This window comes from Spodoptera frugiperda, chromosome 2 (genome assembly GCF_023101765.2).
Source record: "Spodoptera frugiperda isolate SF20-4 chromosome 2, AGI-APGP_CSIRO_Sfru_2.0, whole genome shotgun sequence".
Taxonomy (NCBI): Eukaryota; Metazoa; Arthropoda; class Insecta; order Lepidoptera; family Noctuidae; genus Spodoptera; species Spodoptera frugiperda.
The window spans coordinates 11,660,169-11,688,048 of record NC_064213.1 but is presented as its reverse complement, the minus strand read 5'-3'; the positions used below and the strand labels follow the sequence as shown (position 1 = coordinate 11,688,048).

The 27,880-nt window shown below is 37.4% G+C and overlaps 1 protein-coding gene across 2 annotated transcripts; it reads right to left on the bottom strand.

Moving 5' to 3' along the window:
- Positions 1 to 121: 121 nt before the first annotated feature.
- Positions 122 to 27,436, bottom strand: LOC118269104 (kinase suppressor of Ras 2). Of its 2 annotated transcripts, none has more exons than XM_050704819.1 (18): positions 27,123 to 27,436; positions 20,721 to 20,858; positions 19,673 to 19,811; positions 15,133 to 15,273; positions 14,717 to 14,846; positions 14,339 to 14,456; positions 10,061 to 10,236; positions 7,224 to 7,306; positions 6,414 to 6,508; positions 5,839 to 6,019; positions 5,319 to 5,414; positions 4,835 to 4,959; positions 3,835 to 4,005; positions 3,374 to 3,559; positions 2,975 to 3,120; positions 2,303 to 2,434; positions 1,722 to 1,851; positions 122 to 1,367 (listed from the first exon to the last, which is right to left on the bottom strand). In XM_050704819.1, the coding sequence occupies exons 1-18, from the start codon at positions 27,285 to 27,287 to the stop codon at positions 1,215 to 1,217; spliced, it is 2,505 nt and encodes an 834-aa protein (XP_050560776.1). In that variant the 5' UTR covers positions 27,288 to 27,436; the 3' UTR covers positions 122 to 1,214. The 2 variants fall into 2 exon arrangements, with proteins under 2 accessions (XP_050560776.1, XP_050560779.1); XM_050704822.1 differs by having other exon boundaries at positions 2,987 to 3,120.
- Positions 27,437 to 27,880: the final 444 nt, after the last annotated feature.

Below are 27,880 nucleotides of genomic sequence, written 5' to 3'. Positions count from 1 at the left end.
AGTTTCTGTTAGTTCAGCTATATATAAGCCACAGAGGGCGGTAAACAGTCACAGATTATGTTGATTTCCTGACTCGAAAGATGGCCTTTGTCACTAAGAACAGTCGATTCGTCGATCACAGCAAAATCGTAACACTGTACATATATTTACAATCTATCAACAAAGCAGTCATTTTTCACTTTTTTTTTTAATTTTTTCCATGATTTAATTATTATTTTAATTACGAAAATATAATTTATTCTATTGATTATTCAGAGATCAAGATATACTTACAATAGACGTTATTAACATATTTTACATTTTATTTATAAATGTTTTTTATACTAAGTATCGAAAACCCGTGTGTTGTGTTATACTGAAATATAACTTCTTGAATTAACTAGTGGAGAGGACAGCTTCTGTATATTGTAAGATTAATTTGACTATGACTTTATACACTGAGTAGGGCCAGTATTCGATAGTAGTATTCGAGTTACTTGTTTGTTTATCCCGGTAATCATGGACGGCGAAACACTAACTTGATTGATTCTGAATCCTCTATTATAAATATTCAATTGACTGCAGCACATATTTATATTAAAAGTCTTACTGATAAAAATAAATTATTAAATCTTATTTAAATACGGAAACTGTTCTCTCTCGACTAGTTGAAAACAAAGTAATATTTATGACATTTCAAAATATAAATATAGTTTTAAATAGTTATATTTATTTCGTCGATATACGAGATTCAGTGAGCGAATACTTTAGTGGTCGGCTGGCTAGTTTGGTTCCGTTGTTCTTATTGCACTTTACATTCGTCAAAGTAGGATAAAATCGTAATTAAGTTTAATTTTACTTTAATATTTAATTTTAGTACATAGTCTGACCTTTTACTAATTAAGTTAAGAGTCTGTAATGTGGCTTATGAAGATTCATCAAAACGTTCGATTTCGATATGGCTTTGGAGTGGCCATAACTCAATTCTTTAGGTCAGTGTGCAATATTCCCTATTTCGTGAAAAGAGAGGATCCTCTGATCAGGTAGAATTTTGCATCACAAAGATCACGTATTTTGTTGATTTACCTGTACCTCGCTCACTACTGACACACAAAACTAACCATAATATGGAGTATAGTTCCTAAAGTAGACAATAAACAACGGTACCACACAGGCCGCAGACCGGGGCTCCAATCTCAGCGCTAGGGCCGCACGCAGAGTGCCTCGAGCCGGTCTCAGAAGACGGAGTCGGCGGAGCGCGACAGGTGCACCGGGTGCGACGGCGACCGCGCCAGCCGCTTGCGGGGCAGCTTCTGCAGCGTCGTCAGCAGGTGCGGGAAGTCGGGCCGCTCCGACGACCGGTACGACCAGCACAGCATTAGGATGTCCTGCGAATGGGAATAGAGAATTTATCATTTTATTATGTCTACTCAAAATGTAAGAGGGAGGTCTTTATTTAGCAGTGACAGAATGCAGAATGATTGTATTTAAAAAATACTTTCTAATTTTTTTTTTTTAAACGTTATCGGACATTAGGATTTTCTCCTGTGTCGTGGGTGCGTATACACAAGTTCACATACACATGACACCCAGACCCGAAACAACAATTTGTGGATCACACAAAGAGTTGCCCCGTGCGGGAATCAAACCCGCTACACGTTGCGTGGCAGCCAGTTGTCCAGCCACCGCACCAACCGTGCAGTCAAAAGTACAAAAGATGTACAATAACTTTAAACCTGTACCTTAATATCTCTAGAAGCTTGCATGTTGGCTAACGATTGCTTGACGCCCTTCCCGACCTGCCAGATGACTGCCTCCGGCGGCTGGCTCTTGAACGGATACTCTCCGCATAACAACTCGTACCATACCGTGCTGTAAACATAATAAAACAGTTCAGTAAAGGAATATGTTGGGGTTATACAAGAAATCGTAAGAATAAGAAGCTTTATGCTTGGTAACATAGGCGTAGCCAGGTTTTAGTTTCGGGAGGGGTTCAAGAAAGTCGACCCATGAAATGTGTGACCAAAAAAAAAAAAAACTTCCTTCATACATGAGAAAAAAAACAATTTATGTAATAAACAGATTCATAGGTAAACCTTTGCCAAACGGGGATGTACTATGCTAACTAGAAAAATAACGCTCTGTAATGTCCAGATACGCATTTTTCGGGGGGGGGGGTTTGAACCCCCAAAATTTGACTACGCGTATTGCTTGGTAATTATAATTTTGAGAACTCGATAAAAGAGGCAGGGGATTTATTTTTATGCAGACCCGACACATACAACAATCACAATGAAGTTTGAATAAAAGTAAGTATAGTTACCCAAATGCGTATACGTCGGTGGCCTTGGAGAAGGGCAGATGTAGCGAGGCGTGCGGAGTGAGGGCGCGACATAACTCCGGCGCCAGGTAGCACAGCCAGCCCGCCGGGATGCCCAGGCTGTCGCCGCGGAGGCTAAACGAGAAACACCGTCAATCAATCAACAGTACACGCATAATAATATTACAGATTCACTAGCATAATTAATGGCTAATGGAGGCGAACGTGGTCTGTACAAAGAGAAAACTTCTCTAATCTCCAAATATTTGAAAAAATAAAGAAGAATGCTTTATGAGCCCCAGTCACGGCTTGAAACTAGTTGAGCACTCTCAAACATTGTATGAAGAAACTTTACAAATATTCTAACGAATTTTGTATGTCACACGAAAGATACTAAGCAAATAAAGCGTCCTAAATGGTTGGCGACGAACTCGCGATGCCTCAGGTGTTGCAGGTACATTATGATCACCGCTAACAACAAAATCTTTGTAATCAACGTAATTCAAGATCTGAGTATCATGTGTATGTAATACTGCGCCGACTGTAATCAACTTGAGATAAAAGCAGAAAAGTCACCCTGTTTACCTGACAAGCGTTACTCAAAATGTAAGGTAGCGTGCAACAACTCCTGTTAGTATTTAGTTAAGATAATAGTGCAAAATGTTCTCTAATGACCTTTGTACTAACTTGTTTCCAAAGCACAGTTTGGTAACACTGAAGAGCCCGAAGTCCGTGATCACTACTTTGCCGTTCTCTAGGAATATGTTCTTCGTCTTCAGGTCTTTGTGGATGATTCCTCGCGCGTGCAAGTAGCCCATACCCTGGAACGAAGAAAGGGGATTTATGAATATTTTTCTTCATATTTACTAAAGAATGTTAGTTTTCAAGTTAACAATTACAGCTTGGAAGAAACTCTTGATTTATGTGTACATATTGAAAACATAGCGAGAGTTGTTATTTATGAAATTAATTATGCATTAAATGAACCATCAATAACACTGATTTTGAAATTCAGCAAACAATGCGCTAAGTTGCGCAAACGTTGCGCAAAATGTAGCGCAAGTGCCGTAATACCTGTGATATCTGCTGCGCGACGAGTACGCTCTTGTTGGCGGTGAACTTGTCCTTGCGGAGGTGGATGTGGGTGTACAGGGTCATGCCCTTGCACAGGGACGTCACGATGGCCAGGCGCGGCGGCTTCATGCACGCGCCCATGAACAGGACCAAGTTCTCGTGCCGGGTCTTGCGGAAGGTAGCCACCTACATCACACGTTTATTGTATTTAATAATAGTTATACAAGGGAAAGGTTTTGTAGTTAACATCAACATATGATATTAATTGAATGCTACGTTAAAAGTAACTTACAAAATGCTTATTTTTTAATATAATAATCAGATTTTAACCTACAAATAATACTTTCCTAAAATTAACAAAAGAGCCCTTCACTTTTTGCGTAAAATTCCCATTTATACATATATAATCCCACCTTTATACCAAATAACTTAGCTTATTATACAGAACTGGTCCAAGTTACCTCATGTTTGAACGTGTCGAGCGGCACACAGTCGTCACTGAGCACATGCAGCAGTTTGACGGCGACGGCGCCGTGCCAACTGCCGCGGTACACCGTACCGAAGCGGCCCGTGCCTATCACCTCGAACAGCTTCAGCTCGTCGTACGGGATGTCCCATTCTTTCATTGACAACTGTAATTGAGAAATATTATATTAAGTTCATGTGATATGTACTGGTAAAAGTAAATTTTCATTTACGGTTGTAAAGTCTTCATGAAAGAAAAATACATTTTCACTGGCTAAAGGCTAAGATATACTTCAGTAAAACAATAATCCAAACACTCACTTCCTCAAACAACCGGCGTCTACGCACAAAAATAGACATTTTCAACGTAACTTTTATGTAACTGTACACTTTTCAATCACAACTATTAACTTTATATCTGTTCCCAATTCATTTAAAATGTACTGTTTCAAAAAAAAACTATTTTTACATGAATGTAAATTAAAACAAACTTGTAAAAATGTACGAGAGCTTTGTGCTTACAATACAAACTGTGATACAATAATAGACATCATTGTAATGTCACTCGCATTGTTATCACACAGTCCGGCAGTCGGCAGTCAAGTCCCGTGTTATCAGTACCTACACAGATGTAACCATACCTACCGTTTGCTACTGTCAGGAGCTTTTTTATAAATACTTACATAAATGCTAATTTCAAAACTTTCGTTGATTGCTTTAAAAATACTGAAAAGACTACCTCGTTGGTTGAGTGGTCGCAAATGCGACTGCCGGACAAGGGGTCTCGGGTTCGATTCCCGAGTCGGGTAAAGTATTATCTTTTGTTCCATAACCCAAGCTGGTCGTGGAGAGCAGATGGCGATGATTCCACGTAAAATACTGGCATTCAGACAATTATAAACGCGAGTTTTCTAGTTCTAGTTCTAGTCTTTTTACATCGAATTGCTACTAAAAATAGTTACGCTAGTTTTGATAGGTACGCTTAGTATAACTTACACTATTCTGTCGCGGCCACCGCGAGTCTCCGTGCTTGTTGGAGAGGTCGAAGGAGTCGCCGCGCTGGCAGCCCCCGCTGTCCGTGGAGCCCGACCCCGACAGCGACACGCAGCGGGAACTGTCGCCTGCAACGACCACAAACACTACTATATCTTCTCACGAAGGACACGAGAGATACAAATACAAATGGTTTATTTGCCAAATCTGCTGATTCAACATTATTCAAAATATATTTTTTATGTGATAGCGAAACAAACAATCAATTCGGCTATTAACCTTTCGTCTGCGGGTATATGAGACAACAATAGAATACACATTGTGTCTCGCACTGATCAGAGCTTCAGCATACGACGGGTTAAATCAATTGTTGTGTTTTTTTTTAAATAATTAAAGAGCTTTGTAAAATTACAAGTTTCTTTGATTTGATAGAAAGATGTATGAAAGTCGATTTAGATGGAAGTACAGATCTGTAGTAGGAGCTTACCACTTTGCACGCTAGTAGTGAGGTCTTCCTTGTTGTGTTGTCTCGACGGCGACTGTACCGACACGTGGTTAGGACTAGATACCACTGGCTTTAGTTCTGTCGGTACAAACAAAACAATCACATTAACACTTTAAACGCCACGGTTTTCTATTGGCAGTCAAAGACTTAATTATGGTTTGTGTAACTTTTCGACAAAGTAACCCGATTATTTTCAAGCCACGTCAAGGGCCCATATTTGATATTTTAGGTGAAAGTATGAATTTAATCAATTCAAAATATTTTGTGTAATTCGACAAATATTCGCCGGGTGCTAATGAAAAGTAAGCCAGGGCCTTAGTCTGCTATTACAATTGTGTCAGAATGGTCGATCACTGATCAGTGCAAGAGGGACGGAGCTATACAACCTACATAGCTCCGTTCCTCTTGCACTGATCATTAACCAGTATTTCTCACAAAAGTGCTAATGAAAAGTAAGCCTGTAAGCCTGTATCCCAAACACTAGTTATAATTATTTCCTTACCTGGGAAATTGAACTGTTGTTTAGTGGTGGGCGGATGGTGCGGATGGTGCGGGTGGTGGGGGTGGTGGGGATGGTGGGGGTGGTGGTGCAGGTGGTGCGGGGTCAGGGGCGGGGCCAGCGCGGGGGACGACGGGGTCGAGCTATTGCACGACGACGTGTTCGACGAGGAATCTGGTCCACCCTGCGGGATATAAATCATTCATTTAATGTTGTTTAGGGTAATACTAAATTATCCAACTCAACTCAAAAATTCTTGATGTTAGTGATATGTTTTGAGTTTCTGTCAAAACCTAGGTCGATTCAGAGCATTTGGATTGAGATTGCGGGGTCATTACTTTCAGTAGTAATGTAAGACTAGTTAACATGTTAACAGATATGTTACCGCCGTACTCAGAGCAATTAAATAAAATGAAATCCTAACAATTTTGTTCCGATAAAAATGGTAATCAATAGATGACTATGAGTACGGCGTTTAGAGCCGAATCATTATTTATTATTATTGAAGACAAGATTTTTTTTATTTTCAAGATGTTTTGATAGTGTGAAATGGTGTAAAGTAATGAATGCGTAGTTACGGCGTGGTGCGAGGCGGGCGGCGCGTGCGGGCGGCGGCGGTGGGTCAGCGACGACAGGATGCCCGCGCCGCGCCCCGACATGTAGTAGTACCCGCCTGCGGCATCAACACTCATTACTATCTTGGAAACACTCACAAACGAATTCACTGATGGTAAGCGATTAACATCATGCATGGGTATCAGTAAGCCTCTTTTCTATATAGTTTGAACTTAATTAGCAAATGTAATACAGGTTCTAAGGGTCGATTTATACTAGCGCAGAGTCGAAGCGCATCGAAGCGTCTATCCAAAACTGAACATAACAAATTCAACCTTAACTCTACAGCGTAACGCACACATTACTTCGGAGATTTTAATAAGACGCGCGCATTCGTCAGAATTCGCGCGTCTGCGCGCGAACTACGCTGATTGGTGCGAAGAAGAAAATCTCAGAAGTAATGTGTGCGTTACCCTGTGGAGTTAAGGTTGAATTTGTTATGTTCAGTTTTGGAAAGACGCTTCGATGCGCTTCAACTCTGCGCTAGTATAAATAGACGCTTAGAGCCTGTTTTACATTTGCTAATTAAGTTCAAACTTTAAAGAAAATTGGCTTACTGATACCCATGCATGTTGTTAATCGCTTACCATCAGTCAATTCGTTTCTTTATTAGCAGTGTTGCTTACTTTGGCAAATAATAAAAAAATATGTTAACACATTTGGTCACATTTCGTATGAAACATATGTTAAACTGTCCCCTAGAAATGAGGTAACAGTATTTAACAAGAACTACAAGTAGAAAGTTATTGTTTTTAGTTTAGGTTAAAACTCACCATCTTTGTGAAACTTTTCTTTAAAAACATCCACAAATTCCGGTGGTAGGCCGCACGAAGGAGGTACTTTACTTTCGCAGTCTCTGTGAATTAAATGTTATGTTTAGACACTGATCATTATTACTTATATAGAATTACAATAATTTTAATAGAACAATATTGACATTATAACTACTATTAACTTAAAGATTGTTGAAGCATGGTGTCAAATTCCTCAGATATCTTAATATATCGTTGTTTGGTAGATAGCTTTGTTTTTCCAAATTTATTTCCAAAATTGTTGCAGTTTATTGGCATCCAGAGACTTAATTCTTTCCCTTATTATCTGCAATACTTTTCAAACATTGTATTCCACTCCATACTTATTTATTCAGTACAATGCAAGCCGTTTGTTAGGCAAGATTACCTTTCTTACTGTCCGAATACTCAAAAGCTACTCAATTTTAAGACGCTCTCAAGACTAGTTCTGTCACTGTCAATTCTTTATTAAATGACAGAGATAGCACGATATTTAAGTACAACTTAAAATTGAGTAGCAATTCAGTATTCGGGCGTATGTCTTAAGAGTAATTTACAAATGACAATGCCAGAATCTCTATAGAGTTTTGCCCCACCAAAAAATATATTGTACAGGCATGCCAAATGTAGCATTCAATTGCTGCTCTATTAGTGATAACTAAAAACATGATTAAAAGCCTTTAGAGCTTGCGGTTTCTATATAAATCTAAGAACAAAATATTATTAATTTAGGTTAGGTAACAGTTTAGATTCATTGGAGTTATAATGGTAGAAATAATTAAATTAAGTGCTTTATATTAATACAATGCTATCATAGGGGTTTAGCTATGAAAGGAAGGATTTTCATCACCAATATCACCTTTAGTAATCCTACTTTTAGTTCATAGTCATAACGAAACAACAATGTAAACAGAACAGACAGAGCGAATGTCAAATAATGACTTTTTGGACATAGTGACACACGCACGCCAATGAGGTTTCGTTACATCTAATCACTAACGTTCAAACACGAAATAATAATTAGAATATGCATTCATTATAATATATATTATAAAAAAATAAATTAACTAACAGTATGTATTTATACCAAATTCATATTAAAATCCGTACACATTACATTAATAAATCTTTTTTTTTAATGACTCTTTGTGTGCTGCATGCAAGCGTACTAAGAAACGCAGATGGTCGCGATAAATACAGGAAGTAGGCCTTGGGTTTTTTAAATTCTTTTTATTTCCAATTTTTATCCGCAACTTTATCAGAATAATAATTAAGTAACCAAGGGTCTTATTTTCATTGCATAATATTGATTAATTTACATTTCTTGTACATTGATGAAATTAAGAGGGGCAGGATCTGGCATTGTCATTTACATATACAACATTACAGCTTACGCCAATACGTTATACAGCCAAAAGAATAGTTAAAGTTAAGATATACATAAACAAATCTTTACAAAATACATAATATATTTTGTATGTATGTATAGTATATCTGACCTGTGACACTTGAACTTGCACTCCTTGCACTTGAGCGCGGAGCCGAACATCTGCTTGTCGCAGTAGTCGCAGGTGGCGATGAGCATGGTCTTGGTGAAGCGGTGTTAGTGAATGACGTACCTGTGACACTTGAACTTGCACTCCTTGCACTTGAGCGCGGAGCCGAACATCTGCTTGTCGCAGTAGTCGCAGGTGGCGATGAGCATGGTCTTGGTGAAGCGGTGTTAGTGAATGACGTACCTGTGACACTTGAACTTGCACTCCTTGCACTTGAGCGCGGAGCCGAACATCTGCTTGTCGCAGTAGTCGCAGGTGGCGATGAGCATGGTCTTGGTGAAGCGGTGTTAGTGAATGACGTACCTGTGACACTTGAACTTGCACTCCTTGCACTTGAGCGCGGAGCCGAACATCTGCTTGTCGCAGTAGTCGCAGGTGGCGATGAGCATGGTCTTGGTGAAGCGGTGTTAGTGAATGACGTACCTGTGACACTTGAACTTGCACTCCTTGCACTTGAGCGCGGAGCCGAACATCTGCTTGTCGCAGTAGTCGCAGGTGGCGATGAGCATGGTCTTGGTGAAGCGGTGTTAGTGAATGACGTACCTGTGACACTTGAACTTGCACTCCTTGCACTTGAGCGCGGAGCCGAACATCTGCTTGTCGCAGTAGTCGCAGGTGGCGATGAGCATGGTCTTGGTGAAGCGGTGTTAGTGAATGACGTACCTGTGACACTTGAACTTGCACTCCTTGCACTTGAGCGCGGAGCCGAACATCTGCTTGTCGCAGTAGTCGCAGGTGGCGATGAGCATGGTCTTGGTGAAGCGGTGTTAGTGAATGACGTACCTGTGACACTTGAACTTGCACTCCTTGCACTTGAGCGCGGAGCCGAACATCTGCTTGTCGCAGTAGTCGCAGGTGGCGATGAGCATGGTCTTGGTGAAGCGGTGTTAGTGAATGACGTACCTGTGACACTTGAACTTGCACTCCTTGCACTTGAGCGCGGAGCCGAACATCTGCTTGTCGCAGTAGTCGCAGGTGGCGATGAGCATGGTCTTGGTGAAGCGGTGTTAGTGAATGACGTACCTGTGACACTTGAACTTGCACTCCTTGCACTTGAGCGCGGAGCCGAACATCTGCTTGTCGCAGTAGTCGCAGGTGGCGATGAGCATGGTCTTGGTGAAGCGGTGTTAGTGAATGACGTACCTGTGACACTTGAACTTGCACTCCTTGCACTTGAGCGCGGAGCCGAACATCTGCTTGTCGCAGTAGTCGCAGGTGGCGATGAGCATGGTCTTGGTGAAGCGGTGTTAGTGAATGACGTACCTGTGACACTTGAACTTGCACTCCTTGCACTTGAGCGCGGAGCCGAACATCTGCTTGTCGCAGTAGTCGCAGGTGGCGATGAGCATGGTCTTGGTGAAGCGGTGCGCGATGTCGTGCGCCATGCAGCGGCTCACCGTCGGCGTGCGCGGCGACCGCGGCGCCACGCCCACCCCCGTCTGTACCGGATTATAAGTTTTATTATTATGTACATAAACTGTAGCGGATTCTAAGTTTGTTTAGGTCATTTATTTATTTCTTATACTTTTTGTTACATTTTTAAATATTAAATTAAAAAGAAAAAAAAACATTTAAAAATATAAAAAGCAGTAGCCGGTGGTCAGGGCTCAAGAGAGAGGAATTTCCGGACAATACGCGCCGTGTCCAGAAGTACTGCCTTCTGCATCAGGCTCTTGATCCAACCGTCTAACGTTAGCCTACTCAGGTGTTGGTCGAGGCTTTTGGCTATAAGGCCATTGGCAGATACGATTATCGGCACAATGATTGCTGAATCTACATCCCACATGTCGACAACCTCATGAGCTAAATCAAGATATTTACTGGCTTTATCTTTTTCAGCTTTCACAAGATTCTCGTCATGTGGGATTGTTATATCAATTATCATTGTGCGACGGCTTGGTCGATCTATCACCACAATGTCAGGTTTGTTAGCAACAATTGTCTTGTCTGTGATGATAGTTCAATCCCAATACGGTGTGACATCTGCATTTTCAAGAACTGGGTCAGGCAGAAAGTTTTATTATTATGACCATAAAGGCTACTTTCTAACCATGTGCTGGACAGTAGAGTAGAATATATTTGTCTCCAACTCGTTGGCATCAATTTAAATGTACTTGAGGTTGAGAATTTTCTGACAGTGCAAAACATTTGAGTTATTAATCTCAATAAAAAATAAAGGCCATAAAGGCTACTTTCTAACCATGTGCTGGACAGTAGAGTAGAATATATTTGTCTCCAACTCGTAAGCATCAATTTAAATCTAACTTAATTGTGTTTGAGAGTTTTCTGACAGTGCACACTTGAGTTGTTTATCTCTTCATGGTCGTAAGCATCATGTTAAGTGAAACTTAATTGAGTTTGAGAGCTTCCTGACCAGTGCAAGACACTTGAGTTATTAATCTCTATATGCTTGAATAATTATGATCTAACCCATATGCCTTGAATTTGCCAATAGGGTATTAAATATCGAATAGACCTTGACAAACAAATAAATGAATGGATGGATAAACAACCAATCCTATATGGGATTCTTTCGGAACGTCAAAATTGACTTTTGATGCCAAGTACTCCTGTTAAATGAATTATAGTCCAGTCATTTGGTAGTTTTACCTAGAAAGTTTTCCGGGAGTTTTGAAAATTGGTGAATTTATAGATTTGGGTATGCTCTTTTCGAATTTCAACTTTGCCACCTCGTACAACCGCCGCTCGCGCCGCCATATTGAAAAAATGGCGGCTAAAAATGGTTTTTTATTAATATCTCCGTTCCGACGCATTTTACGAAAAAATATTTATCTACAAAATTAAACTAGAAAAAATTTTCTACAATTTATGTATTGATAACTTTTTCATAAAATCAATAGTTTTTGGCGTACGAGCGCCGCAAAGTATTATTAATTTGCACCAAGACGTGTACAAACAATGTGTGTTGTGCAGCAACGACTGTCGCAACCGAGGGCTGGGCTCGCTGTCATTGCAGAGGTAAGTCCCCTGTTTGAGGAGTGGCTAGAGAGGCGCCATGGCGTCCTCACCTACCGCCTGACGCAGGTGCTTACCGGACACAGGAGTTTCGGTAGGATCCTGTTTTTGATTGGGCGGGAGGAAACGCCCGGGTGTCATCACTGCGAAGACCGCCCGGAGGACACAGTGGAACATATAACATAACACATATAACATCAGAAACAGGAACCTACCGAAACTCCCCTGTTTGTACAACACACATTGTTTGTAAACGGTTTTTTATTAATATCTCCGTTCCGACGCATTTTACGAAAAACATTTATTTACAAAATTAAACTAGAAAAAATTTCCTACAATTTATGTATTGATAACTTTTTCATAAAATCAATAGTTTTTGGCGTACGAGCGCCGCAAAGTATTATTCATCTGCACCACCACGTGTACAAACTATGTGTTTTTTTTAAATGTATCAATTCTTAAAAACTAATTATGATATCTCGTTTAAACCAATTTTCTTTGAAAGTTTTCATTAAAATCTACAGCATATATTTTTTTTAGATTTCTTACTCACTTATTTTAAAAGTTAGAGGGCAGGACACATTCGATAGACCTCATTTTTCCACTTTGGAAGTGTCTATCTTTCAAACAATTGATTTTGACGAAAAATGGTTTTAGGAACCATGACGTATTTTTAATGGCCTATCCATAGACAACCATTACGGATAGGTTAGACGAAAAAAAAATTTTGTAGAGGTGCAGTGACCGCGCGCTCTCCGCCCTCTATCTCGGAAACGGTGCACCGTATAAAAAAAAAGTTTACACAAAAGTTGTAGAGAATTTTGTATTCTACAATATTGGTATTAAATGCAAATACCAAAAACCCATAGGAAATGAGATATTTCCAAAAAAACGTTTTTTGGGACCTTTGGACCTTAAAATTTAATAGTTGCTTACACCCTACCATATGTAGGTTTTGAGACAAGTTTCAGGCAGTCAATATACAAGTATATACAAAATTACAGCTGGGTATCTCAAATTCCGAGGTGAAATCCTAATTTGACTGGACTAATAATACTTTGCGGCGCTCGTACGCCAAAAACTATTGATTTTATGAAAAAGTTATCAATACATAAATTGTAGGATTTTTTTTCTAGTTTAATTTTGTAGATAAATATTTTTCGTAAAATGCGTGGGAACGGAGATATTAATAAAAAACCGTTTTTAGGCGCCATTTTTTCAATATGGCGGCGCGAGCGGCGGGTGTACGAGGTGGCAAAGTTGAAATTCGAAAAGAGCATACCCAAATCTATAAATTCGCCAATTTTCAAAACTCCCGGAAAACTTTCCAGGTAACCCCCTTTTTATCTACCAAATGACTGGACTATTAGTATTGATCTTATTCGCCATTGATGGCGACTACTAAGTGAAATAACTTATTCTTAACAATAAGTTTTAATACTTTAAATAATAAGATATTTATGATCAGAAACAAGTTTGAAGAAAACTCTTCTTACAGTAAAATAAAAGTATCACTGTACGCACAGTCCGATTGCGTTAATATTTCAAATTAGTTGATTATAATTACGTAGATAAAAACGCAATGCCACTACAGACAACTTAAAATAGAGAAAGAAATACGAAAACCTATAACAAAACATCGATATTTTCCTACATTGAAGAAAGAACAACGAAATGCATGCTACAAGTATTTATTGAAGAGAGATACGAAGCAATACCACTGAAGAGTATATTAAGTTTATTCATGTTTTACGAACACCTAGAAGAGAACTGAATACATAGAGATATTGAATACAGCTTATGATAAAATTGACTATTTACACCATTGCTAAAGAACCATGCAGTCCACTATAGAATCATAGAAAGTGAAGAGTCACGAAGGTCAGCGCGACGTGGTCTACCATGCAGAGATACTCACAACAACATCGATCCACCGTACACTACTACAGGGTGCGCCATTCACGGACACGTGGGTACATCGGGGGACAACCAGAGACACGCAGACAGGGGGGAGGGGGAGGGGGTGTATACAGACCGGGTCGTGGTGCGGGGTGCGCGGCGCGGACGGGGGCGCGGAGGGCGCGGGCGGGGGCGCGCGCGGCCGCTCGGGGGCGCAGGCGCACGCCATGATGGTGGCCAGGCGCCGGCCCAGCGCGCCCTTCGCGGGCGACCGCACCTGTACACGCCTTACCTGCACCACTCCAAACCCGACACCATATCGCCCACACTAACTCTACCCTACTTCTAAACTCCACTAGGAATACAAACGCTCTTTAACCTCAGCGCCTCAAATGCTAGCTAAATAAATTCTTATTAAACCTACACAAATCAAAAAAGTTCTATAAAGCCTCGCCACAGATTAAACAGTTTCATCTCAAAAGACTCGCCCTCGTATTCGGACCTACATCTTAAAAGGCCTGTGTCCAAACTACGCCTAGTAAGAAGCGGGTTCATGAGTGTTTACGTCGAAGGTTAGTATGGCGGCGTAGTGAGCGAAGCTGAAGCTTGCAGTGTAGCGAGGTATACGGTATATAATGTACTATGTTACATGGCGTCACTGCTTACGTTGTTGTTGTGGTACGGTAGAGGGCGGTGTAGCGGCGTGTGCTCGGACTCGGTGTCGTGGGGGGAGGCGGGGGGAGTCACCTCCGACGTACCCACCGCTGACGACTGGCTGTTGTCACTGTAAAGATGACTTTTATAAGTATTCTCCTCTTACAAAAATCGTAAGACAAATTAAACTAATCATGTTTAAAGACTTACTCCATCACACCACTGTTTAACGAGGTAACTCGACTAGTATCGAACCATGCTAGGGGCTCATAAACATGAAAATTGTTCGATACACGACACAACGAGTGTCGGAAAACATAATTAATTCTTTAGCCTAATGCACTTGAACCAATAGTAGACTTTACAAAATAAAGATCTATGAGCCCTTACCTAAGATCTGAAGCGTCAGGTCTGACAGAGAGTTGTGACTCGTGTGACCTCGACTTGGTGAGCGCCGCGGGAGGGGGCAGGGTACTCGGTTGTTTCCGCTTCGCTACTGGAGTGGGGGGAGATTTGCCACCTGGAAAGAAGGAGAAGCTTGATTAGGTTACAGAAATTTTGCTATGGGAACAATAATTTGTGTTAGTTAATAAAAATGTAACAACCCAAAATGTGTACCCCTTTGGGGGGAAAACGACAAGATATTATATTTGGAATATCTGTTGCGTGGACAGACAACCTGAAGGAGGCCACTCGATATAGATAGATTCCAACTAGTCAATCTAGAAGTCATTGACGGAGGTTTATGTTCAGCAGTGGATGTCTTATAGCTGATATGATGATGATGATAATCAGTAGTAAGTTACCTTTCTTGTTATGCGGCGTGCCGTGATGGTCTGCGTTGGCGTGTCGTGCGCGCGGCGCGCGGGGCGAGGCGCGCACCGTGCGCTCCCACGAGTCCCAGAACAACTGTAACTCCGCGCCACCCTCGCCGCGACCTAGCGCCTCTGTGGTAACACACGACAAGGATTAACATTTTAGTAGAGGATCCCGCCTAAGAACGACCTTCACCGATCTGTCAACCAGGTGAAAATTATATTTTAAAGATTAAAATATGTTTGTGAATGTATATTAATAAGGTTGCCATTATAAAAATGGTCATGGCTATGATTAATTAAAATTATAAAAAAGTATTTTTTTTTCAAAATTGACTGTCTTGTCGGCCAAACGACTCATAGTCTTATTGAAAGTATACTACATCTGCTATATGCAGTCGATCGGTTGCCTACCTTTTTCTGGTCCCTTTAATCTGGTAGCCAGGTACAAACAGGTAAATTGATATCAGTGATTGCGCTCATCTGTTTACCAACATATGTTTATATAAAAATGCCGGCCTCATCTAGCTATTTGAAATATTGACGTGTAAAAGTGTTATTTTATGACCTATTTACAGAAATAAATATCATTTATCATTTATCATTTATCATTTATCATTTAGGTAAAAATATAGCGAGTAGAGTAGTATAAGGTTGCCTAAGAAAATCTGATCATAAATAACGGTAGCTAGGCTTTGAAGTTTCAAAAATTGGAGCATGGAAATGTGTGTGACAGAGAAGCGTTGCTCGTACTGAGATAAGAAGATAGTGAGAAATTCCTTAAAAAAGTAAAAAGTTTTGACTCAAATACCATACCACCATGTTGGGAATCACTTAAACAAAAAATTTTACGCACAATTTTTGTTAATTCAATGTGGTTGAATGCAACTGATTCTAATTGCATAAAATTACGTCCAGAAAATTGTGGCTGGTTTGTCGATGGTCATTTAAAACCAAAGGGATTTGATGGAGATCAAACGCCCTTAAAAATAGATGATATTTTGCAAATAACGGATAATGCAAATGAAGAAACTTCTTCCGACTTAGAAGACGGCGATATAACTTCCGACTATTCCGATCCGGAATACGGCATTTAATTACTTTTTATGCAAATATTGTTTGATAATAAAGATTTATAATTTTCAAACTATACACGTGTTAGTAAATTTATTTTTGAAAAATGTTTTCCATTCTTTTTTTATTCTCGACTTCTTATTAAAATGATTCTCTATAGTATACTATTTTCCTCCTTGTCTATACTACAAATACGAAGCATATTGCGCACTCTCTCATATTTTACCGGCCGGTACCGCGCAGCTGCCATGCTGCGTCCTTCTTTATCGTATAGAACAGTACGAGCAACGCTTCTCTGTCACACACATTTCCATGCTCCAATTTTTGAAACTTCAAAACCTAGCTACCGTTATTTATGATCAGATTTTCTTAGGCAACCTTATACTACTCTACTCGCTATATTTTTACCTACATTTTTATATAAACATATGTTGGTAAACAGATGAGCGCAATCACTGATATCAATTTACCTGTTTGTACCTGGCTACCAGATTAAAGGGACCAGAAAAAGGTAGGCAACCGATCGACTGCATATAGCAGATGTAGTATACTTTCAATAAGACTATGAGTCGTTTGGCCGACAAGACAGTCAATTTTGAAAAAAAAATACTTTTTTATAATTTTAATTAATTTTTATTTTTTTTATTTTATTTATTTGGCTCACCAACAATTGAGTACACCGATACAAATTTTGCTGACAGTATAAGGAATACAAATTTAGTGCCTCAATCCCTTACAGGTAAGCACAGCATGCAATATATATCTGTTAATTGACTTAAATACCAATAAGACAAAACTTAAGACAATGTAAATATCAAAAAATAACAATAATCAAGGACACAATGCAATGAAATCGCTGTCAAAAATTAAGACTGAAATTGAATCTAACAAAATTACATTGAATAATAATATAACATATAAATCATAATTGTGTAAATGTAATGTTAACATTATAATAACCAATTATGAATAAAGAATCTTGATCTTAAATTAAATAAAAAAAATATATAATATAATAATCAACGGACAAATTTGCCTAAATCATAACATATTATAAACAAATGTCATGATCAGGCCAAATATTGCTAGCGAAATCAATCAGGAGTAAAACAATTACGTTGAACATAACATAAAAATCACAACGATAATCACACCATCATAAAAAAATTAAATTATAAATCAAAATAAACAAAATTATAATCCTAATTAAATAAAAAAAAAATTATTAAAAAAAATAATAATAATAATCAAATCAAATGTAAAATAGCAATCAACTTGAAAATTATCAAAAATCACAACCCAACATAATATTACAACATTACAAAACTGAAGTCAAAATCAAAGTAAAAAATTAAATTAAATTAGATTAGATTATAACAGAATTATAACAGAACAATTAAATAACGAAGATCTTAACAAAACTAAGCAAAAATCATTAAATAAATAAAATCAGAAACAATAAACATTAATTTTGACTAGATCAAAAAGGTATCACATGTTTTTGCACATAATACTTCTTCTGAACCTAGTAAGTGAGTCAAAGTGCACATCAACAAGATCACTGCAGCTGTTTAACAATGTACACAGGCGGGAGATAGGAGAATTAGCACCAAGTACAGTTCTGCGAAAAGGGGGGCATAATGGGGTTATAGGGGCTCGTGGGCATTTTGTGGGTACACGGATTTTTAACTTGGCCAACAATTGGGGACAATCAATTTGAGAGCGTAAAATTTTAAATAAAAAAGTTGAATCCAATAAATCTCTTCTTTTTTGTAAGGTTATCATCTTAAAATACAAAAGCTTCTCTTTATACGAGCGTTTTTTCCTTGCTACCCCCGAAGAGAATGCCAAGTGCCATAGAAACCGCTTTTGCACCCTTTCTAATCTAAGTGTGTGAGTGGCATAGTGAGGTCTCCATACAGTGCTACAATATTCCAGTGAGCTTCGAACCAGACAATTGTAAAGTAAAATTTTTGTCTTATTTCGACGAAAGCAGCTAACGTTCCTTATAACAAACCCAAGCATTCTAGAGGCTTTTTTAACAACGTTTTCAATGTGGTTAATCATAGCCATGACCATTTTTATAATGGCAACCTTATTAATATACATTCACAAACATATTTTAATCTTTAAAATATAATTTTCACCTGGTTGACAGATCGGTGAAGGTCGTTCTTAGGTGGGATCTTAGACCATTTACCTCAGTAGCTTAACCTCTAGCTACTAGAACTAGAACACTTATATGCGGATATTATCCACATATCGTCCCTCAAAAACATAAAAAGAATGAAATTAACGATCTCTCGGTAACTTATTGGAATTTATTGATCGCCTTTTTAGATGACCAATGACTACAATACTTCTCATTAATTCCAATAAGAAAGAAACGAAATCTTCTCATTGGATTGATCTGCAATAATTTCCCTTTAAAAAGTAAAAAATAATAAAAGAAACCTAATCTTAAAAAATACGTCCCGTTGGGGGACCGCTCCTAATTATTTCTTACTTCTCTACAATTTTTTCATAAGTATCACATGCTTGGTGTTAACATTAAAGTAAATTGATGTTTAAGTACTTAACTATAACGCAGAAAATAGAAATATAGCGGCGCGGGCGGCGGTGTGCGGTCCGTATTCATGCGGTCCCCCAACGCGACGTATTTTTTAAGATTAGGTTTCTTTTATTATTTTTTACTTTTTAAAGGGAAATTAAGTTTTTGTGTCGGTTTTTTAAATTTTTAATTTAATTTTTTATTTTATACTTTTTATAGGTAGGTAAGAAATATTTTTTTCAGCTTACATATCCGTGGTTGGTGTCTATGGATAGGTCTTTAAAAAAGACATTAAGGTTCCTATAACCACTTTTCGTCAAAATCAATCGTTTGAAAGTTAGACGCTTCCAAAGTGGAAAAATGTGTATCCCTCCCCTCTAACTTTTAAAATAAGAGAGTGAGAAAACTGAAAAAAATATATGCTGTAGATTTCAATGGAAACTAACAACGAAAATTGGTTTGAACGAGATATCATTATTAGTTTTTAAGAAATAAAACATTTTCAAATTGCAGACCTTCGGTTAATCTCCCGCTTACGTTACTTTCACCGCCCATAACTTTAAAACGGCTCAACCGATTTTCATCAAACATGTCTAAGAACACTCGCACATAAGTCCCCTTTAATACGAAAAAAACTAAATTGAAATCACTGCATCCGTTCGGGAGTTATGATGCCACAGACAGACAGACAGACAGACAGACAGACAGACAGACAGACAGACAGACAGACAGACAGACAGACAGACACGTCAAACTTATAACACCCCTCTTTTTGCGTCGGGGGTTAAAAACTGTTGAATAATCACTTATTGTCAATTCAGAATTCCACAAAATCGTATTTGCAGTAATCCGCTGTAAACTGCTACGGAATATATAAACTAATATTACAACTAAGGTATACAGTACCTATATAAGTCCGCAGCCGCTGCATGGCGCGACAGAGGCGCAGCACCTCCTCGTCGCGCGCGCCGGCCAGCAGCGCGCGCATCTCGTGGTCGGAGCGCTCCCGCAGCGTCTCCAACGACGCCACGCGGGAACATACCGCCTGCAACATCATCACCACTATTCATAACTAATTCATTATTACTTACAATCTCCCCAAAATCCCCAAAAGGCCAGCAAAGCACTGGTAATTCGAGTTTTCCTATAATTAATGTCCATTAGCAACGTCGAATACTTATAATCAGTGAACTAACTGCTCGTTCGCCATAAGACATAGTCTTATTAATATGAACTATTCGAGTACTTATAATCAGTGAACTAACTGCTCGTTCGCCATAAGACATAGTCTTATTATTATGAACCATTCGGGAAAAGCTCTACTAGTTTCAGACCGGGACTCATATGCATGAGCAGAGAGGACGGTGCTGTTACGTCACTCTTTCATGATCCAGTTAAAAACTCCTCAACATCCGTAACACCTCAACTTTGTTAAGTTTGTTTGTTTTATTTCTCCCGTGCACCATAGCCGTGAAAGGGACCGCAACCGCCAGGTAATCGACACCGAACACACAACGGAAGTGACTAAAACTTTTTTACAATCGCGCGTCACTTCCTTTACAAATATCTTACTTTCTTCTGTAGAAGTCGCATCCGTTCGTTTATCTTATCATCACTTGAAACTAAACATTTCACGATAGAGTACAATTATTGTTGTTGACGCAACGTAACAAGTGAGTCAAAATATAACTGCTGTTTGTTATTTCCTTAGCGTTACGTAATTTGTTAGTTGTAAAACAGTTAACAAAATATCAACTTCCTCTTTAATGACTTGCGAATGATATTTTTCGAAGAATTTATCCTTGAATACAATTTAAAGGCTTCCAATTTAAACTTCGATCTTAGTATGGACCTGAGTCTCACTGACTTGGTCAATATTACTACTACTACTACTATTACTACTTGCATATTAGATACATATACTTAATACTTATTGTTATAATAAACTCCATACCGTAATAGAATCGGGGCTCAAGCCCACGACCCTGAGCCACTGCGCAAGTCGCGGCACGTCGCCGAGCTTACGCCGCAACTCCTCACCGAAGCTGGCCTTGATCACCAGCTGTCGGGAGAAGTGTTTCACCAGCTTGCCCTGGAAAGAAAACAAAGCACTTATAGTTAGTTCCCATTTATTATATGTAAAATGTGTCGCCAGACCCAATAGGGCCGATGCCCAATCCGGAGCTTCGGACTACGTAAAAAGTAACCGGGGCTCCGGATCAAAGCAGGAGAAGGAACAGGGTGGTTTTTAGTCAGTAAGAGTCTGACACTCCCTCCCGCCTCGTCCAAGGCGGGAGAAGAAACTGGATGATTTTTCCCCCTTAAAAAAAAGACTAGGACTTCGCAAACCAGACCTAGATCAACAATATTTGTGGACCCAACAAAGATTCGTTTCGAGCGAGAATCGAACCTGCCATGCGTTACATTGCAGCCGGTCGTCTAACTACTGCAATCACTGGACCGTGCAGCGGTTTACTGTATTAACTCTTACTTAGTTTTTAGAACCAAGTTTTAGGTACAGTGTTGGTTATGCACTAGCGAGATTTTTGGTTTGCGGACTTTGGTTTGCAAAATTATTTTATTCCGAAAACAATTCTTAAAGACTGGGTTAAGTAACCATTAAATGACTGAGTGCGGCGGTAAGATTAACAATACACACAATCATGATGATTTACTTTCATCAAAAAAAAAAGAAAACTACAGTTACATTTTACACGGAGAAATTGCAAGTATTCTGCGTATCGTAAACACGCGCCGCGAATACTATAATCAGTGGACCGTAGCGTAATAACTTTCATATAACTAACTACATAAATTACCGACGTACACTTGAAATGTTATAATTTTATAAACGTACGACAGACATACATACATAACTTCACGCCTGTCTCCCATGTGGGTAGGCAGAGACAATGGAACGCCAATTGCTACGATTCTTACACACACTTTTCGTTTCATCCACAGTCATACTCATCAGTCTTTTCATGCATGCTCGTCGGTTAAAGGTAGTTTTAATTTGGCCCTTGTTTAATATAATATTGCCAATCTGGTCGCTATATGTTCGTCTAGGGTACAACAGAAGCAATTGTTAATATCATTACGCTATTTATTTGGGAGTAACAAGCAAAGCAGTTTGACTATCTATCTAGTGGAATAAATTAAATTGCACTTTTGACGCAGTGGACGTAGTGGACGCGCACGATTGTCCGATTGTTTCTATCTTCAATCTAAAGTGTAAAATATTAAACTAGTTAACCTTTTGAACGCCAATGGCATGTATAGATGTCATGCGCAAGCGTGCCCTGTGCGCCACCGACATCTATAGATGCCAAGAAACAGATCACAGAGAAAAACAAAATAAACACATTAAATCATTACTTTCACGTGTTTTATTGATGTATCTTAAGAACTGAATACCCAGTTATTACATAATTGTACACAGTGAACAAAATTGCAATATAGTTATTCTAATATTTGATTGATAAAAACAACTTAAATATCGGCTAAAAAAGCATGTTCTCTCGCGCCAATGGCATGTATACATGCCTACTAGTGATGTAGTGTAATTCAAGTAATATTAAAACTTCAGCTAAATGACTCGCTTATTTTTTGTAATAACTATTAAAAAGTATATATATATAACCTTAGTCTCTGAGAAAAAAGGTAAATATACTATATTTTAAACTGAAAAATTCTTGGGTATAATAGCATATTTACTATATTTTCAATATTATCGATATTGAGCATAATAATTATACACAATTGTTGATTTTTTATATATTTTTAAGTTTCACGTGACGGTTTCAATTACAAGGCTGTTAATGAGCATAATAAATAAATACGATTGTTGATTTTTTTATATTTTTAAGTTTCATGTGTCATTTTACAAATACAAGGCTGATATTGAGCATAATAATTATACACAATTGTTGATTTTTTATATATTTTTAAGTTTCATGTGACATTTTACAAATACAAGGCAACTATTTTAAGAATATGAAAGTGTATAAATAATATCACTAAAATCTGTACCTATTTAGCAGTTTTCAAATTTGATTACCTAATACATAAATGAACTCGATAAGTTACATTATTCAGCTACATCCCTAATCATAAACGAGAGATTAAAAAAAATGGATAGTTGCCCGCGCCATTGGCATGTATACATGCCAATGGCGCGTAACTGATAGATAATAGTGCTGTAACTTGCTGCAATTTTATATGTATTTTTGTGTCTCAAAAGGTTGATATTTTATTGATAGTTGCTATTAATGTGGTCTTAAGTTTATTACAGTGGGAGATTAGGTTAAATAAATATTATTTTTATGTTATAAGCAGTTTATTCAAAAAAAAATCAGACGAAAATTATTACTCACTTTGGTTTATCGATAACATTTTGGAATCCCTAATATTTTCAAGGTCATTTCGTTGAATTTGTGGCTTGGCGTGGAGGGCACAGCGAAGCGTTTATGCTCTGGCGGTCAAAAGGTTAATACAAGATTACCTAAATCTCAGAAACTGCAACGTAAGTAGTGAAATCGGATGACGTATACGTTAGTTAGCATTCAAACATTTTTTTTCAGTAAAGCAACTGTTACTAGAGCATCTAGTTAAATGACTACCAAACGACAAACATAATTTCATATTTTAGTGACTAAAGAAAACTTCAAATATAAACAGCTCGATCATACTTTTTGACTGCACGATTGGTGTAGTGGCTGGTTAACTGACTGTCGTCAACGCGTAGCGGGTTCGATTCCCGCATGGAGCAACACTTTGTGCGATCCACAAATTGTTGTTTTGGGTCTGGGTGTTATTTGTATGTGTAATTATATGTTTGTAAACGCACCCACGACATAGGAGAAAAATCCCGTTTTAAAAATATTGTAAAGTTATAACTACTTTTTCCAACATTTATAGGGGCTGGAAATTTTTAAGTCAAAACTACTAAAGGATTTTACTATGAATCAAATTGTTTTTTCAAATGTGTAATCAGTTAATCAGTGTCGTCTGTTGCAAATATCCACGTCATGCGTAGGTTTCGCTCATGAGTACGTAGGTATGATTCCGTACAATCGTTATCTGATACCTGTGGAGAGTTTAACCAAAGAATGTCATATCATCGTCATATTCAGTCGTGGAGGGCAAGACTGAAATTGCTGAGCCGATTACATGACAGTCTCGATTTATTCAGTAAAGATGATGATGAAGAAGATTTTAAACATGTCTAGTTCAGCTAAATTATTATTTACCTACATGTTTATTTTTAGGTTTTTCGGGTCGATAGTCAAATAATATAGGATTTAGAATGCGACAGGCATTAGTATTAGCACTCGAAACTAAACTTTATACAGGCTGTTCCAAAACACAATGATGAAATATCACCAGGCGATAGGCAAGCTGAATACTACTCTGGTAGTTATAAACAAAAAATCTCCATTTTTTTGTCACAAAGACACCCTCTATTCCTTTCGCTTTTAAAAGTCCATTTACAGAAGTAATAACTACCTACCAATCTACCTATCAATCACAATCTGAGTGCAAATAAACAAGTGCAGTTCCTTATCAACACAATAATTCTTATTGTTGACAAATCAAAATAATGCATACCAATAAAACCAGATCACAATCATACAAGTGTTGTAACAAAATAATTGCTAATTGTTTACAACAACAAATTAGCAACAATTAATTGTTTGTAAACACTGTCAACAATATGAGTATACACACTTGTTTTGTTTAAATTCCAATTTTCCTGATTGTATAAATTTATTGCTTATTACAACTGGTCTAAACAATGTAAATACACATACAATCTTAATAAAATTTGTATACATTTTATCCTTCCTTATTAATTACTATCCCTCGGTAAAAACCACATGGAAATCTGTGTAGTAATATTTCAGTTTATCGGAAACAGACAGACAGATGCAACTTTGTATGAGGATAAAGATTTTAAATTCTCTTCATATGTTTATGAGACAGAACAGAAAAACATTGTGACTCACATAGATCTACACTCCCGGTTACCACAGGTTAATACATATACCTAATCAGAAAAAGTCAATTCGCAATATTAATGTAGGTAATTTGTAATTAGCATTCCTGCAAACAGGAAAACTTTAATGAGGTAAAATGAAAAAGGTCTGTCATATTAGGTCATACTTGCAATTCTTAATACATCTTTCTGACTTTATTTTCACAACAATGTGACTGCATCTGTTTTTTTTTTTTATTGGTACTAACCATTATGGATTACTTTTATCTGATTAATAAATAAATAAGAATATTTAAATAAAGTTCAACTTGTTCTTAACTTCTTTAGGATTACAGAACCGGACATTGAGTCTGATGGTGCTTTCGAGTAGACTTAATGGCAATCTCTTGTCAAGTATCACAGTCACCAGTTACAACTAGGTCTTGTGTTGTATAGTATATTTATGGAGGATCGTTATTAAATAGGGGCCGAGGAGAACAGATGAAACTGCACGAAAGTAGCTAGTCATTTTTTAATAAATATTAAATTGAAATTAACTAAAACCAGTACAATTAATCACAATGATAATAGATAGATTGTAATTAAATCTATTGGGGAAGTGAGCACCTAGTTTTCGTGACCTTGACTAAATTACTGCATGGTTTGGGTGCAGGAAGGAAAATGTTCATTACCGTGTTCCACTCCACCACTTTAAGACAGAGTTGATTACACTTGTTATTAATGATGATATTATGTTTTATTATAATGAGTAACAATTCGATGTAATCTTAAACAGAAGATGTATGTTATTTTCAGTAATAATAAAATTGTCATCCCTTTCTATTCTATATAATTTAAAACCGAAAGTACAAAATGTTAGAAGTCAAGACTATCAATAGGGCCTTCGTATTTTTAATATTGAATTTTTTTACAAGCGAAGCAAACCGGAGATTGTTGGTTTGTGTCTCTCTTATTATTTGTTCATCATCTGCATATTATCCACTACTGACCACAACTTCTCTCAATCACATCTGTGTCGTTTTTTCAATATGTATTAGCATACCCTAAACAATCTTAGTAGAATATCTCAGACCCTTCATAAGGAAGCATTTAAGCAATTAGTTCAACCAAAAAAGCAATAGTAGGACAATATATTAGGAATTACGAACTCCAATAAGTGGAGTGTGATGATGCATATCTGCATTAGCATTGAATCACTTCATCAAACAGTCAGCCATTGTTGATAAATGGCATTATGGCAGGGTGACACATTTGGACAGCTCACTGGGACCATTAAATTTGTATTTAAGTATGGCTTTATTATGTGTCATTATTTGAATGAATTTTATTCTTATAAGTTTAAATTGGAATTTCAATAATAGATTATATTAATTGTTTATGCAGTGGATGTTAATATTCACATTTTTATTTTATCCAATATTCAAATCGAAGTTAACTAAAAATTTAAACTGGCTCTTTTAAACCTCATTTCTGTGATAGAAAATTTTAGTAGACTTAACAAAATATTTTTTGAATATTTATCTACAAGTATTCAAAGAACATTTTGTTAAGTTTTGAGTTGAAAATCTAGTAAGCCATACTACCTATATATAAGATTTCCAAGGAAATAGGAAATATGTATGTAGTGTTTCAATATTACATAAATTCACATAAAACAGAAACATGAATCAAGCATCTATCAAAAGATTGTTTGTATTTTTTTATAGTTTCTGAATTTTTATAATACTTATTCTTATATCAATAAGCTTATATTTTTAAAACAACTATTAGGTAGTACTAAAGTTTAAAAAGAAATGGGTTTAGTATAGTTATTGGTGTAGACTCAAAATAAAACAGAATCTATATTCTACATATGCTGTCTAATCTTAGTCTGATTGGTTTCCAATGGGAAACTAGTGCATCAATGTTCACTAGTAAACTCCTTGAATATTGACTAAACACATTGATAACAACTGAACTACATCATGGAATTTATGGATTTTCTCATAAAATGATCAGAATTCTCCTTTTAAACCTTGTAATTACCTAATAATAAGCATTTCTATGTACATTTATGAATGTTTTACTGTAATATCATGATCAAATAGATTTCACAACCTCATTTTAGCATGTAGAACACAAATACCAATAAAATGTATGTTACAATTTTTTAACGCGTGAAATTAAAAAAGGTAAACATTCAAGGTGAGAGGGAGCGGCGCGCGCGTACGGCAACGATTTCCACAACGGCAATGAACTATTCACCCCAGTCCTTGAGTGCAGCTAAGTCCTTGAGGCCCGGCCTCTCGGTATAATACTTTCAAGGGCATTACTTATTTTCCCCGTACCTACAACGAGCTGTGAAGGTTAGCTGCCTACCTCCAGGGTCCGGATCTCCTGCTGCGTCAGCTCTGCGCTCGTCGAGCATTGTGTCCGTAAACCCTCAAGTCTTTCAGCTGAAACGTCGATCATGGACTGGATAGTCTCTATCGTTTGTATGGCATCACGAACTTTCTTTATTTCGTACTCGTTCTCTGCATCCATTACAAATATCACAGCACTGTACACGGTCCGCTAATCACTATACATAAGTAAAAAACACCTTATTCATTTTATAAAAATGAATTTACAAAACATTGCAGATGTCGTATTGCCGATACAGCGGCCATATCCGAAGAAAATCTATATTTTAGTCTATGACCATGCATTGTACTCCAAAAGCAACTGGAATTTGACAGTTGTCAAAAAACTGAAATGTCATTTCGACAAAACAAACGCAATGGATGGAAGACGAAAAGAAAATAAAAAGAATATCATTTTTCTTTTAATGAAGAGAAATATTATTAAATAATAACTTAAACTGTTGAAAGAAAATAAACATTTATGTTTTCACAAATAAGATCATTGATTTGTCTATGATTATTAAGCGTATTACACATTTATCGAACTTGTGCTAAAATATTTTTTAAGGATTCCAAATGGTTTTAGCAATATTTCTACCGTTTAAATAAAGGTCATGATTTTCGAAAAAAAATGACCTGAAATAAAATTAAAAAGTCAATATAAAACGTAAAATAAACCAAAATTCAGGTTATAATGTTATCCGTTGTTGTATACTAACCTTTATGTCCAAGATT

Bases quoted from the DNA above. Each gene is read 5' to 3' on its own strand.
- LOC118269104 (XM_050704819.1), bottom strand. From the start codon at position 27,287: ATGGATGCAGAGAACGAGTACGAAATAAAGAAAGTTCGTGATGCCATA. The intron at 19,812-20,720 runs GTATGGAGTTTA...ATGATGTTGCAG, and splicing joins TGAGCCCCGATTCTATTACG to GCGGTATGTTCCCGCGTGGC. The intron at 15,274-19,672 runs GTACTGTATACC...GTGTTACCACAG, and splicing joins GCGGCTGCGGACTTATATAG to AGGCGCTAGGTCGCGGCGAG.